Source organism: Neodiprion lecontei, chromosome 2, assembly GCF_021901455.1.
Source record: "Neodiprion lecontei isolate iyNeoLeco1 chromosome 2, iyNeoLeco1.1, whole genome shotgun sequence".
Taxonomy (NCBI): Eukaryota; Metazoa; Arthropoda; class Insecta; order Hymenoptera; family Diprionidae; genus Neodiprion; species Neodiprion lecontei.
This window is the reverse complement of record NC_060261.1, coordinates 5,118,782-5,133,846: the sequence shown is the minus strand read 5'-3', so window position 1 is coordinate 5,133,846 and position 15,065 is coordinate 5,118,782. Positions and strand designations below refer to the sequence as shown.

At 44.2% G+C, this 15,065-nt stretch overlaps 1 protein-coding gene across 1 annotated transcript in view; it reads right to left on the bottom strand.

Moving 5' to 3' along the window:
• Positions 1 to 1,338: 1,338 nt before the first annotated feature.
• Positions 1,339 to 15,065, bottom strand: part of LOC107226155 (Krueppel-like factor 6) — a 208,401-nt gene continuing 194,674 nt past the window's right edge. Inside the window, exons 2-7 of the mRNA XM_046731017.1 lie at positions 13,204 to 13,377; positions 12,879 to 13,100; positions 12,549 to 12,763; positions 12,233 to 12,459; positions 3,133 to 3,374; positions 1,339 to 2,964 (exon numbers count right to left, since the gene is read on the bottom strand). Coding sequence (XP_046586973.1) covers positions 3,199 to 3,374; positions 12,233 to 12,459; positions 12,549 to 12,763; positions 12,879 to 13,100; positions 13,204 to 13,377 — 1,014 coding nt within the window. The 3' untranslated portion in view covers positions 1,339 to 2,964; positions 3,133 to 3,198. The remainder of the gene's footprint in view (positions 2,965 to 3,132; positions 3,375 to 12,232; positions 12,460 to 12,548; positions 12,764 to 12,878; positions 13,101 to 13,203; positions 13,378 to 15,065) is intronic.

Sequence of the window (15,065 nt, the reverse complement as noted above, 5' to 3'; positions counted from 1 at the left end):
TATTTTTTCACTTGTGTGTATTTTTCCGTCACCCGTTTTTTTTTTTTTTTTTTTTGTTTTCTACGGCATTGTTTCAAAGTCGGTGATACAATTGAGATTTCGTACCCTACGTGAAAGTATATCTCGTTGAATATTAATTTGACAATTGATATTGAAAATAAAATTTACGATCAATTGCAATGGTACAGAAGAAAAATCAATAGCAAAACCAGTCGGGCGAATGAATGTTATATATTATGTTGTTTTCAATTTTTTTCTCAATACTTTTCCTTTTCATTTTTTCGTTACTCTTTTTTTCTGTTATATATGCATACTCATTAGACCAGAAAAAGCCTGAAGCTAATTAGAAAAAAAAAAAAAAAAAAAAAACGACAAAAATATATCATCATATAAATATACGTACTCACATTCCTTTAGAACACTTTTGTATTCACTGCAACGCCCGCAAAAGCGTGGAAGCCTGTTATTAAAATTTATAAACTGCACTGATTGTAAAGCATTTGTAATAACCTAATGGGTAGTAATTCACTGTTGAGTTTTGTAATTAATCGTAAGTCGCGTGGTGTATTTTTTTCTTTATTTTTTTTTTTCTTTATACGTGGTTATGTGCTATACAGATTCTATCAAAACTGTGAGACACGATGCTTCACATACCTGGACAATCTCTTGAAACTTGAAAATCAACCGCGCGTGCGCGAGTTTTATCCGCTGTTCGGGCAGGCTGGCCAACCCGAGTTTCAGCTGTCAAACTGTTTCTGCCGGCAATGTGGTTTATACGAATTTTCGAGGTTAGAATCTCAAATAATTGAGGCGGTGACTCGGAAAGGTTTGGGAAGCATTTGTTATCGGGTGGGAAAGTTGATTCTTCAAAGATCGGTCGGAATTCAACGCTTACGCTCTTTGAAAATTCGAAACGTCCACATTTTGCGTAGGTTGGCCCGCCTGCATCGCAGACAAGAATATCGCTGCGGGAAGATTTCGCCGACCAATGAGATTTAATTATTTGGCGCATGCGCGGTTGATTTTCAGGTTTCAAGAGATTGTCCCGTTAGGTATTGTGATTGTGAGTAGTGAGAAACGAAAAGAAAAAAAATAAATAAGCAATGAAAATAATACGTATTTAAGTCGAAGCAAATGGCATTTGGCACCGATATTATTATCATCATTATAATCGTGATAATTATCAACGAATTTCGCACGAATCGTCGTCAAGAGAGTTGTGTTGGTTGTTCATTGATCGCCCTATTGTATAATATATGATACATATACATATCACTAAAAAGAAAGGAGGAATACTGTGCGAAAATTGATTATCTTTTCTTTTTTTTTTTTTTTCACTTTCAATCCTCATATCGTTTTCAAAATCAAACGAAGAAAGGATCAGAGACGAAACTATATCCGTGAAGGTGGGTATAGATAATAACGATGAGAGTATAATCTGTATATAGATACAAAGATCTGAATAATTGTCCGTATCATGCGTGGTATAAACTTCTGTGCAGGAATCCCAGATTTCTCGATGTGACAGCGAAGATATTTTAACATAGTTAATATTGGCAGTGATTGATATACACATATATGTATATACAGACATACGTCATAGATCTGCAATATGTGTGTATATGTATATAAATATATGTATATTTTTCTATTCTTTCAGTTAAAACTTGGGTATTATATTAATATTTACCCGTTACTCAATGCATGATAAACTACACTTGTTGTATGTACTGTATGTATCTATAAGTGCGTGATGTGAATTTCTTGTTTATTTCTCTCTCTTTGTCTCCCTCTCTCTCTCTCTTTTCAATTACCAGCTAAGGGTATACTTCCAATTTTTCAGTTCTCTCGAATCTTTTCTAATATTTATTTTTTAAATTCAGTTTTATACTTTTATATGTATACTGTTATCATATTTCCGTCATTATCGTATATATAGCACTCAACACGGTGTGAGCCATGTACATACATATATATATATATATATATATACATATATATATGTACAAACTCACACAAACACACACACACACACACACACACTTCTCTGCGTTGTATTCATTATTGTTCAGCTGTTCGTTCTTGAAGGCTACAAATTTTAGTATATTCCACTTTAGCACGGTCCAACGAGGACAGAGATACGTAGTCTCATATCATCCTTTCGTTAAATGGCAAATCAAATAAACGTTATGGATTTTATCACATTATTCAAACAACTCATAGATTTTACAAATTTTGCGAAACAAGTAAAATCACCCTCTCTCTCTCTCTCTCTCTCTCTTTCTCTCTTTAAATTATTGTAATATATATATATATGTAATATATGTGTATATATATATATATATATATATATATATTCGAAATGGAGTGAAAGAAGATTAGTAAAAAACAAGAAAAGAAATGTACATATACGTAATATATATATATACACACACGCATACAGTAAGTCTCGCTCATACACACACACACACAAACACACACACGCACACGCGCGCATACACGCATACGAATTGATGACAAAAAAAAAAAAAAAAAATTAAAAATTAAAAAGCAAACGTGATTCACACCTAAACCGAATACACAAAGTCGAATTATCAGCCGTAGAGGCGTTCGTACACAACTATACACAGCGTTATACTCAGTAACTGTTATACACATATTATATAAGAAGTCCATAAAACATCGTCGCACTTTCCCGGATAATAATTTTCGTCTCAATCTTCTTCGTCCACGAACGAAATATCCAAGTACGATGACGAGATGCGAAAAAAGAATTGTAGGGCGTTTTTTTTTTCGTTTTTTTTTTCTTGTTTTTTTCTCCGTTTTTTCGATACATCGCAGCACTGCGAAGTAACCGTCGAGTGACAAACTTGACGGATTTTTACCTCGTGGTACCACACGTGTAATAATTTATTTGCATCCTGGTTCGGTGGTGGGGATATTTTCCTCTTCACGCGATGGGAATGGGAATAGGAGGAGTACGATGAGGAGGAAGAGGAGGAGAAGGAGGAGGAGGAGGAGGAGGAGGAGGAGGAGGAGGAGGAGGAGGAGGAGGAGGAGGAGGAGGAGGAGGAGGAGGAGGAGGAGGAGGAGGAGGAGGAGGAGGAGGAGGAGGAGGAGGAGGAGGAGGAGGAGGAGGAGGAGGAGGAGGAGGAGGAGGAGGAGGAGGAGGTTTGTACGCCGGGTCGTATCTGACCTCTAAACGTGTCTCTTCATGTGAAGGGCCAGGTGATCGCTGCGGGAAAAACAGCGGTCGCAATGCCGGCATTTGAAAGGCTTGGCACCAGTGTGTTTGCGGTAATGGCGAGTCAGCTCGTCCGAGCGGGCGAATCGCCACTCGCAACCCTCCCAGCTGCACTTGTAGGGCTTCTCTCCTGAAACAGGGAAAAAACAGAAGCCACCCTTAGTACACCGGTTCTTGCAGTATATCGGTCTACGACGGAGGCATGACGCGGGCCGAAAATTAAACGCTTTTTACCCCTCCCCAACCATCCACTCACCCCAAGATGCGAGGACGTAGCTTCGCGGTCTGATTATTAAAGCGTAAATAATCAATTTACTCCGGGACTGGGACATCGGCGGCTGTGAGGGAGGGAAAAGAGCGAGACAATGCACCGGGTCACCACCTGTGGCGTGATGTTACCCGAGCTTAACAAGCCGAGGGAGTTGAGTTGGATGGCATCTGTGGTGGATGCCGCCTCTGCACATGTATAGGTGATGACACTGTCGCTATCGACCCGACCTGCAGTCATGCTCCCGAGTCTATCCCCTGACCATCCGTCGAGGTTTGAGCTTTCGTTTCGCGATTCTGGGATTTAACGCCCAAGACAAACTCAAATTGATACCAATTTTATGGTTTCTGGTGGCGGAGGAAACGTCTGACAGACGTCGTCTCGTGGTCATTTCGTTTCTTATCGCTTCGGGGTTCAAACTCGAAGTCTGGGGTTTACTATAATCTTGGAAAGACTCGGTATCGAAAGAACCTTGTCCCAAACTCAGTCCCTGATGTACACGACAAATGGTTTATATAATAGTGTATGGTACTAGCCGAGAATAATGTCAAAAAAAAATTAATATTTTAACGTTTGAACGTGTGAGTTTAAAGTTCGTCAGAAACGGTCTCTTTATCGGAACTGTCAAACAATACAAAAATGCTTTCTATGCGTTCGTTTGGTGGCTTCAGACGTTGTGTTTTTTTTTTTTTTTTGCGTTTTACCTAACCCAAATTTGTACCTAACGATCTTTAAAATGCGTGTACAACGTCCCACATTGAAATAAAGAAGAGATTAACACGTACTACAACTTGTGATACAGTATGACTTCAAGTTTCATGTTAAGGTTCTATGCATACGCAACAGGACTTATGGGGACCCTTATATTATTAATATACACACCATACACTACCCGCTAGCATGCATTACAATATTCTACAAATGCTCGAGATGGTGAACGCTTCTTATTGCTGATTATTCTTCCACCCTCGACCTGCTGCACTCTACTTCCTCTTTTCATCCTGAACTCGCAGCTACCACTATGCGTTGAACTCGGTTCCAAGGTTTACTTTTGAATGAGCTTTCGCGCTGAGGTCAGGGGTGAATAACTTACAACTAGGTAAAAAAAAGGGGTTATATTGCAGCCAACTTTGTCACGGATTGTTAAATTCTTGCTTATATCCTTCGGAAGATAAGGGTAAAGTAGAAACAGATTCGGGAAAAAGTGCAACGAGACCAAGTTTCTTGAGTTACGTGACGCAAGGTGCAGGACATTTTCAGTTTCGTTGAACGAATAGGAAGATGAGGAGAACGAAAAGAAGAATAGGCAAGATCGTTGTGCTCGAGACGGGAACAAGTGTCTGGTGATATATATATATATATATATATATATATATATATATATACCTATGCCGGGGTTGGTTTGCGAGGTATGAAAGACCGCGGGTCTGAAGCTCTTCGTTAAACGTTGAAAATGAATAAATTCTTCAGCGAATGAAGAAATAGCTTCGCATGCGACTGTCGTGCGGCGTATAACCCAGCTTACTACACGTCTCAGCGTTTCTTCAGAGAGACAATACAAGTGGAGAAAATAGGCAAGGCGAGACGAAACGAAGCGAAGGAAAGAGAAGAGAAGAGACGAGGTATGGGAGTCGAGGTCTCATAAACGGAAGAATTTATGCGGCACCTAATACATCTCGTTCACGAAGTCGCGACGTCGTCGGCAGCTAGTTTCATTGTTTTTAAATTTCGATTTTCACCTCGTTTCGTTTCCCCCTCTTTTTCTCAACCCTTTTCTCGACTGCGAAGAAGCGACGCTGACAAATCCAAGCGAGACACCGCGACGCATATATACGAAGTCAACAACATCCTCCGGAAGCTGAAAGTCAACTACGTGCCCCCCCCTTTTTTTTTACCTCTCCTAAAGACAGGGTGGGGCGGACGGTGTTGTTTGAAAAAACGGAAAAACGGGTCGGTAAGTTAAGGAGACGTTCCAGACGAGGAGAAATACTGCCGTACGCTCAGAATGTGTATCGCAGCAATTATTCACGCCTGACTTGTGTTCAACGTGCTCGAGACACTGACTTAAGACGATGCTACAATCGGTCTTTACCGACTGAGTAAAATGTCACTTATTTTGACCATCATCAATGCCGCAATCAGCTGAATAAAAACTTTTTGGTTCTATGCGAAAATAATTCCAAGATATGTGTCCTGCCATAAGTGGCAATTCATTTATAGGATTAAAATTTTTTTGCGTTTTGAACATATTCAAAATAATCGACATTTATTATATAACATTCTCTTAAAAGTATTTTATAATTCAGAACAAGATTAGGAATAGGGAAAAAAATTTATTTCCTCCTTTATTTATCCCTATCTCAAGATATCGAATTAATTTTTCCGTAGCATTTTTTCGCAGCTGCGATTTCGTCACTTGCGGATTATATAACTTACATAGAATTTCAGTTTCCCTGCAATATTTCAAGTAAAAATGTCAACTTTTTCAAACTTCTACCCACTCAACTTTCTTGGAGAAAGAAGAAGTGAAACAAAATTGTGAATTCCAAGTGACCCAAGCTGACGTATCGCGCGGTTAAGGTTAATAAAATGTAAAAACGGGGTTTCACGCCTGCGGGCACGAGTCACCTGATATCTAGACGTCCTAACTCACCATCGCAATATACGGGTTAAACCTTTCTCGAGACCGTAGCGGAGAAGAAAAATTGCCGTCCTAGTCGAAAGAAGACCATCCCCATCCCCGTTCCAACGCTTCCGCCATTTCAACCCCTCTGCGATTCAAAATGGCGTCGCGGACCACGTACGAGAATTTATGCAGAACTTAATACTTTCATTATATCACACCGCGACATAATGCTCCGCGTACGTACAGCGTTCGCTTACCAATGTGTGGTGAATTAAATTTTCCATTCCACACGTTCACCGTACTAATTTGTTAATTGCACCGTGAGCGGCTACGACGAGGGTGAAAACCACGCATGTTTCGACTATACGTGAAACATACATGTACCGTATACGACGAATGTGTACGAATACACGACTAACAGAAGTGACATTTAACGCGGTGAAAATTTTAATTTAATTACTTCATCGGAAGCGTGAAAACCGTGCGCACGATTTCGACTGTTGAAGACTCTGGAGAAATATAGGTATTAACTGTGTTCCGAGTGGAAAGCTCGCTCCTGGTTTAATTCCCCAACTGAACTCAAGTGAAATAAAATTTCAGCATCAACGCGCATCTCGATCCTCAAAACAAGGTTTACAATCAGATCCACGGAGTAAAAAGTTAAAAAGGTAATAAATTTGTCAGATTTGAATGAATTTACCATAGTGCAAATGAAAATACAAGCATTATTCAAATAATTTTCAGTTCAGTTAGTTTGTCACAGAAATCAGGTTGATTCTCTTCCCTCTATCCCCCTTTTTTTTCTGTGCCTTGTTTCTTTTTCGTTCCGCTGGAAAGGGAGGCGCGGAAATTTGATGGACATTGAATACCGTTGATGGATCGAACCCTGGTGCACAGATCGAGTGATGAACAAATTTGCCTGAGGTTTTATCACCGCGACATGTATACGCGACCTATATAACCGTCCGGTAGCCGAAAGTTCATATTGGTTTGTATACACGGGGCGGGATGACGGCCGGATTGATTTGACGTCGGTGAAACGAAACGGAATAAATACAGGGTGAAAAAGAAAAATGATGCACGCGTGTTAGCGGTATTATCGTTATCGCAGTTCCGTCGCTACGAATAAGGGTCGTGGTTAGGAGAGGAAGAGAGAGGAGGAGGGGAGGTTTTGACTTTCATTTCGTTCTCCCCCGGGGGCAGAGAGGTGGAAAATTAGAGAAATACGCGGCAGGCATCAGCAGCTGGGCTGTTTAATACGACTTTGTGTAACACAGTTGGCGAACCCATCGCCACTGGCTGTTGCCTAACTGGGGGTCGGGGGCGGGGTATGAAGTGCGATAAGCAATACGCGGCGGTGGAAGTTGCGTTATCACGGAATCGCGTACAACACACGAAAGCACACACGCGCGCGTTTAATATGTTGGGGAAACAAGCGTTTTCCTCCTCCGCATGCCAAAACGAGATCTTTATAATTACCCGGGGTGGGGGGCGGGGGGGGGGGGGGGGATGCCCTCCGGCGTAAGCCGAGTTTAAAAATTAAGAATAAGTGTCTACAACGCGAGGTGGGGAGGAGGGCTTCACTTCTCCCTCTTAAAACTTTCCACCCTATGCACAACGACGGGAAGGCTCGCGGCCAATTACCACCCTCGTTATTGTTCCAAAATAAAGCTCTCGAGTTTTGTGAAAATATTTTTATCTAATTCCCTACTCTAACTTCTTCTTGCGGCCTCGTTGGAACTTTGCATTATCATCATCATCATTATCATCACCGAAGATATGACGTCACCTCTGTGATTATTATTCAGGCCGTCTTCATCGGCTTTGGTGTAATATCATCAATCACTATCAATTAACGTCTGCTCTAATTAATTGTATAGCTATTCCTAATGAGTGCAAATTGAAGCCTATCGATGTGGAATGCGCGCTCTAAAGGCCGTCGACATCGGAACGCGGACAAAACGCATTCCGCAAACGGGGTCAATGAGAGGACTAGTTTTATACCTGCAGGTTGTTTTTTTTTTTTTTTGTTTTTTTATTTTTTTTTCTTCATCTACCTCTACCTCCTCTTCTCCACTCTTTTCACCCATCTTCTATTCCCATTACGATTCAGATACTTTCTATACGTATCGATGAAGAGATTGGAGTTAAGATCAGGAATGAACAACATCCGGTAAACATTTTCCCAAGCCTGTTCAGTGTTTTTAAAGTTAAATTTGCCGTTTTTAAAGCACGTTACAGTGTTTGGAAATTATTTTCCGAAGTCTTTCGCCGCTCAGAGGAGAGGAAAATAAGGTGATTAGAAGTCTGCGGTGTAACTTCAGAAGGCCGGAAAATTAGTTGACGAGAAGAGAAGAGAACAGGTTTAGTCCAGGGACCGCTGCACCGGATTGCGAGAGAGTTTACTATTTTCCCATGAGGAAAGAGAAAGGGGACAGAGGAAAAACAGAAAAATAGAATGAAATAAAAAGGGAATGGAACAGATGAGCATGGCGAGGATGGAAAAAGAAGAGACTGAACATAAAAAAAAAAAAAAATATCAAATTGGTAAAAGGTTCTGAGGCTATTGAATAAAAGAAAAGGAGTCACTCGGTCGCCGACCGCCTTCACCAGCAGAGTTCCAACAGGAATTCAGTTACGTTTTGTACAAAGTAGGTACGTATATATCTATAGCATACGAAGCATGTATTCCGGTGAATTCCAACAGATTTTGCACAAAATAAACGTTACAAATATAGACTGTTCTAAACTGCTCGCGAGAAGAAGTAAAAAAAATTTATTTCAAGCTCGTGTCAATCACGTCATAATATATTATGGTATATACTCCATTCAACTGTACGATAAAAAAAAAATTTGTTTTCGAAAAAAATGACTAAGAGATGATTTTTTTTGCAGCCAAATGTGTTGTCCGATATTTTCTACATGAGATTATCTACGATACTTCCGGCGAGGAGAACGAGCCACGAATTAGAAACTTGAAAGTTTTCTTGTTTTCATCGACGCGAAGTGTCAAGTCTGTAGTTTCACGTTTCCCATCATCATCCCAGGAGCGTATGTCGATCACGGAAATTCCAAAAGTCTCCGAACGCGTTATACCTTTCGGCCCTAAACAAACTCTTTTTCCTATACATATATTTTCCCGCGAGGACCTCAGTTTTCGTATCGATTTGTTGGGGTGCGTTCCCCTTCTCCTGCCTCTGCACTTTCTCCCCTCGAATTTTCCCTCTGCCGCTCCGGATGAAGAAAAAAAAAGACTAGTCAAGGATTCCGTCTGCGGCAAGGGGATCGTGAAGCGGAGGGAATGTGTGTCCTACAATGTAGGTCATAATTTCGTTTGGGGGGGTGGGTGGGGGTGGAACGCGCTCGTCAACGTCAATGATGACCCGTCGACTCTTTTCTCTTCTTGCGGAAAACGAGCAACGATGTTTTGCCGGCTGGTTCCGAGACGCGAAATTTAATTACGTACAGCTTTTCGAAGCCGGACCGAATCGGAGTTGATTTTCTTCATCGATTCGATGGGAATTTAGTCAGACAACTGTAAGCCCGAAACGCGGCAGCGGCAGCCAGATTCAGCAAGCCATGCATGTAAGGGCGTTTCGCAATTTCCCGTAAACCGCAACACCCGGAGAAATTTATCGCGGCTCAGAAAACCGCCATTGGTACCTACACAGGCCGGTTTTACCCCCCTGTGGATGCATCGGGTCTGCACCAGGGTACCTAAAAGGGGCGGAAAACGCGGTCGCGCAAACCTCAATCTCATCCCCATGCCGATGTTCTCTGTTCTTCCTCCCGGGATGCGACACGGGATTTAACACCAGTGATATTCTTCCTTCCGAGTCGCTAACGCAACTTTTCAAACGAATGAATGATCGACAGACTCGAGCTACCTCGTTGTGGTAGAAATTATCTCGCAAGGGCGATCTGAACATCGGATACATTAACGCTAGGCGTCGCATTCTTGATGTGCATGTTTGGCCATTCGACCGCGAATTCATATCTCTATATTCCGGCGATAATTGCGAGTGAGCGAAGCATGCATAATCCGGTAGTTAGCAGTTCTGCTTAACGATCCGCGAGCTGTAATCCCAGACAAGCCACAATACCCGGACCACCAACCTCGCACGACTTATGCAGCAGCAGCAGCATCCGCAGTATCATGTCTCGGCCTAGTCTGTATGCGTATACCTACCCACCTTCAGGTAATAACGAACTGAAACCGTACGCCGCTGTATCACGCACATTTAATGGCACCAGGTACACGCATACAGAGTTACACTTTGCTGCAGGTGTGGGAAAGTTTATCCTCATCGTGCAGAAAAAGAAAAAGAAATGGAAAAAAGTAAACTACAATTTTAGAAAACTAACAAACGCGAGAGTTCGTTAATTACGCTTCGCAGGTACGTCGACGATCCCTTGTCTTTTTCTCTTGTCCTCCCGGCATGGAATACAGACTAGCCTACCCCTGTGCAAGGTGGCGGAATGCAAGCCAAGAGTTATAAGCTACGTGAGAACTACCTGTGTAATATCCTTTATCATCGCCAGACACGAGAGGTATTTTCCCCGTATAAACCGTGCTTTCCAACCCCGTAAAAGTTTCGTAACGAAACACGTACGCCGGGAAACCTGCGACCCAAGGGTATAAAGGGTGCTGCTATTCCTCGTCACTCTGCGTGCGGTTTGAAAAGACGGGTGCTCAATCACTCTCGAGAAATTTCCCCGCAAGGAAAACACCCGAGTTGTGCCTCAGAGATTTTATTAGTTCTGTGATTGCGTTGTAGTATCTACATCGAAAAGGATTGGACACGGATTTTTTTACATGCCAATTCGGATGTTCGAAGGGTAAACACCATCCCTCAAATTCACCTCCATGAAATAAGTAATACATGCTCTGGGAGTAAAAATACGGGTTTAATGTTTATTAATGCGCGTCAAGGACATAACGAAATGAAGAAAATCGGTGAGGTACACTTCAGCTACTCTCCTTGTCAGAGATTAATTTGGGAGCGTGGAACCGGCGGAAACGCGAAACAAGAAAAAGTGGCTCTGCTGGAATTTAAATGAAATTTGTGAACGATAATCGATGGCATTCACCTCGCGAAATGAACTAGACCGGTTTGCCCTAAAAGGCCTGAGCGTGCAAGGTGATTTTTGACAAAGTTCACCGCGGTAATCCACGCGAGGATTGGGACACGGGACGAGAGTTTATATCGGGTTTAGGGTGAGGCCTGAGGCGCAACGACCGATTCCTGTATCAAGATCTTGGCCGTTGAAGAGGGGAAATTCTCCCACGGTCCCTAATTCAGCCTCGGTGATTAATTGCGCATTGTTATACGGTCCTAGCGCGGCGTCTTCTCGCGTTGTTCTCTACAACCTGGTTTCCCCGAAAACTACCCAGATTCTCAAAGTACTTGGTCTAGCCCCGTCTTGTTGTGCCAGCGAACGAACTTCCAGGTCCCAACGGTTCGTGCCGATTTCAACAGTATGTCCCTTCTTCTCGTAACCACCACCAACCCAACCCTCGTTCCCTCAAACATTTCTCCGCCCTTGTTTACGAACTCGTAAATAGTGAAATTCCCATGTCCGCATGTAGCTAATGCGACCTCGCCAACTAGCAAACAAGGAACTATTACAATGCAGGTACTGCATGCGTACCGCGATGGTGACAAATTACGGAATCAAGACATCGTACTGTGTTTGTCCGAAACCTAAACTCACGACAAAAATTGATAATGAACCAACTGCGACGATGAATGGTTCAATAGAGCCCAGCTAATTCGAGTGATAATTTTTCTTTACTAGTATTAACGTCCGAAGCGACTGATGCGCAGCGAGATCTGGAGATCATCATAAAGTCCACTTGAGATTTCCCAGCATCCGAAGTAGGATGCTACCTCGCGTTAAGATAATCACGGGCAGACGCGTCGGCGAGTTTTTTTTACCGGCGTAAGAAAGCACAACGATCAGTAGACCGCGAGGTTCTTAAATATGTGGGTCCGACACGGGCGTTAGTTTGTCTTGCCCCCTCCCCCCGCCCCTCTCACCCTTAGTCAGATAAATGCTCTCTCACGTTGATGGAAAGTATCGAATGACTCACCCGTGTGCGTTCTCTGGTGAGCTTTGAGGTGCGAACTCTTCGTGTAGACCTTCTTGCAGCCGGGAAACTGGCACTTGTGTATCCGCCTTTTCGTGTCAGGTGGACTGTGCTCGTGACTCCGGGCGTGATGCCTTTGGACGACCGTCGCCGCGACTGGATTCGCACTGACGTGCTGGTTCTGCGCACCCACCGCCGTTGGAAAGCCGTTCGTCGCGACGGATATCAGTCTGGGATGACAGAGGAAAAAGATTAGAGATCGGCCTGCGACAATTGGCTCTCGATACCGACGTGAATTGCTTTTGTTGCTGTAACTCACCTCGCCACTCCCTGTGGACTGCTGGCCGTCACCCTGACGATCGCACTTCTGCCACCGGTACCGTGGAGATTTAGGTGATGGTGAACGTCCAGCATCGAACTGCCGCTGGAAGAGTGACTCGAATTCGAGTGACCCTGACCAGACTCGGGACTTGATGGTGGCGTCAGGATTTGGCCCTCGCCTTCGCACCCGCTGTCGTCCTCCTCTTCGATCTCCTGAAAGGGTACAAGAAGAGGGGGGTGTGTGGTTAGCTTTTGACTCGCTCCCGAGGACTACCAGTACTACTTGTCGACCAGGCAAAGAGAGAAATGAAAGGCGGTTCGTGCACACCTCTTGCTCCTCATCCTCCTCGAGGTCTTCGCTTGGCTCCTTTTTCAGGATCAGTGCTCTGCAGGATAGCGAAGGCGAACTGTCCCAGGAGAGGGCGGAGCAGGCCGAACTCGCCGACGACATCGAGAGCGAGTCGAGGTGTCGATCATGGTTGTGGTCACCCGGGCTGAACTTTATGTCGTTAAGACCGAGGGGATCTCTGTCGTCGGATGTCGTTGTGACCTGCGACAAGCCGCGAGGATATGATCCATTTGTACAAAGTTTCGTTTTCCAACAAAGGTGTACTAACAAGAATCCTAGTACCGCTCGAGCTACTGTTTCTTACCTCCATTTTAATCGGGGAGTCGAACTGCGCGTTTGCGTTCCCCGTCGACGCTGTCCACGAAATGGGGGGCGCTCTGAAGAGGTTCCATGGCGCCGTGTCCAACTCCGTGGGTAATTTTTTGTACGACTGTAGCTTAGGCTCGTCCTTCAGGTACCTCTCCATCTCGTAGCATGTCTGAAAAGCAAATTCAAAGTCGGTTAGTGTCAGCGAGTGATTTTCTGGTTCAGAGTTACCAGGGGAACAGGATAAAAGGTTTCGAAGACTGCGAAGCGTTCGTACTCGTATACTCGGGGTAAAAAGAGCCAGAGATATGGTGGAAGGCGCGGAGAACGCGTGGACCGAGACGAGCGGCATTCCATACGGAATCTAAGCAAACAGTAACGCGGGGCGAAGGGAAGTGCTCGGTACTCGAGGTGCGGGATATCCGTGTAGTCGCTCGGAAGATAAACGAGAAATTACTCAACTCCAACGTACATGTAAAGCAAAGTTGACATAACTCTGCGCGTTAGCCAAGTTAGTGTACCACTCGAGTAGGCTGCGAACTGGTTGCCGTAGGCTGGCAACGGGTTCTTCGCAGCGGCTGAGCGTCGGAGAGAGAGTGTAAAGTTATCATCGTGCCTCCTTCCGTGCAGAATTCTCTGCGTCTCATCTCTGCTCCGCTTTGCTCTCCCCTCCATTTCTCTCTTCGCCGTTTCTCTCCACTCGAGCTTCGACCAAAATGAGATTATACGCTCACCCTCCGAGCGAAGCACTCCCCGTTAATTAATTACTATTATAGCTGTTTACCCCGCTCCTCACTTCCACCATCACTGCCACCGCCAGCCGAGGCAGCAGCGGCGGCAGCAGAAGCAACTCTGCCCTGTGCAGCCAGCCGAAGTCAAAGCCCGATCGAACGTCCCCCACCCCCCAAAGAGGACGGGGTAATCTGTAAAACCCATCCCCTAGGTTAAGCCGAGCAATAACTCGCACGCTTTGGAAATAAATCCGATTTCCAACGAGCCGTTTGACGAGGACCCTGAAATATGTATCTTGGTCCCAGCGTCTGAGTCTGCTTATTGATAAATATTCATTCATTTCTTCGAACGGTTTTCCCCTACCACTGTCCGTAATACTACTCGAGGCAAGAGGGCTTACCTCGGAGCGAAGGAAACGGGATTTTCTCGTACCAAAACGACGAGGGCTGAATCGCGATTGTTGGTAAGCTCCGCGTGTACCCAAGGGCAATAATTGTTGGGCGAGTGTTGTAGTCGGCGCCATTGTTTTCCAGAAATTGCCTCAATTGACTGAAGCGATGACAAACGATTGTAGGAACGAGCAGTTTCTGGGAGAAGGGGGCTATCTTTTTTCTTTTGCCCCCTTTGTTTAGTCGACTGGGAGAGACTCATCCACGCGGGGGCGGCTCGGTCTTGTCGCCGGGAAAGTTGCTGCTGCCCCCGCTTAACTGTTCTCCTCGTTGTGATTTTCCCAGGGTTAAAGTCAGTCCCTCTCGTCATCCTCTTTCTACCTTGACGAATAAGGGGGTGGGATTCTTTGTGCTCTAAGCTCCGGTCTCGTCATCCCGCGGACTTACCGAGTGAGAGGAAGAGGGCGAAAGAACGAGATTGTCTCTTCGCTGCCTCAGAGATATAACACAACTATAATCGCAACCCGGAGCCGAGTGATCGTCGCGGGAAACACGCTGATAACAGCAACTATATTAACGAGTAAACGAGAACTGCTTTATTTTTACCTCGTTTCCCCGGCCGGCTGTGATGGAGGGACTTTATTTCCCTCATTTTTCTTAACCCTGTTTTCTTTCTTCCCTTTAGTCTTTTCTCGTTCCATAGGTACTTTTTTTTCTCGCATATAAACGGGGTTTTTTT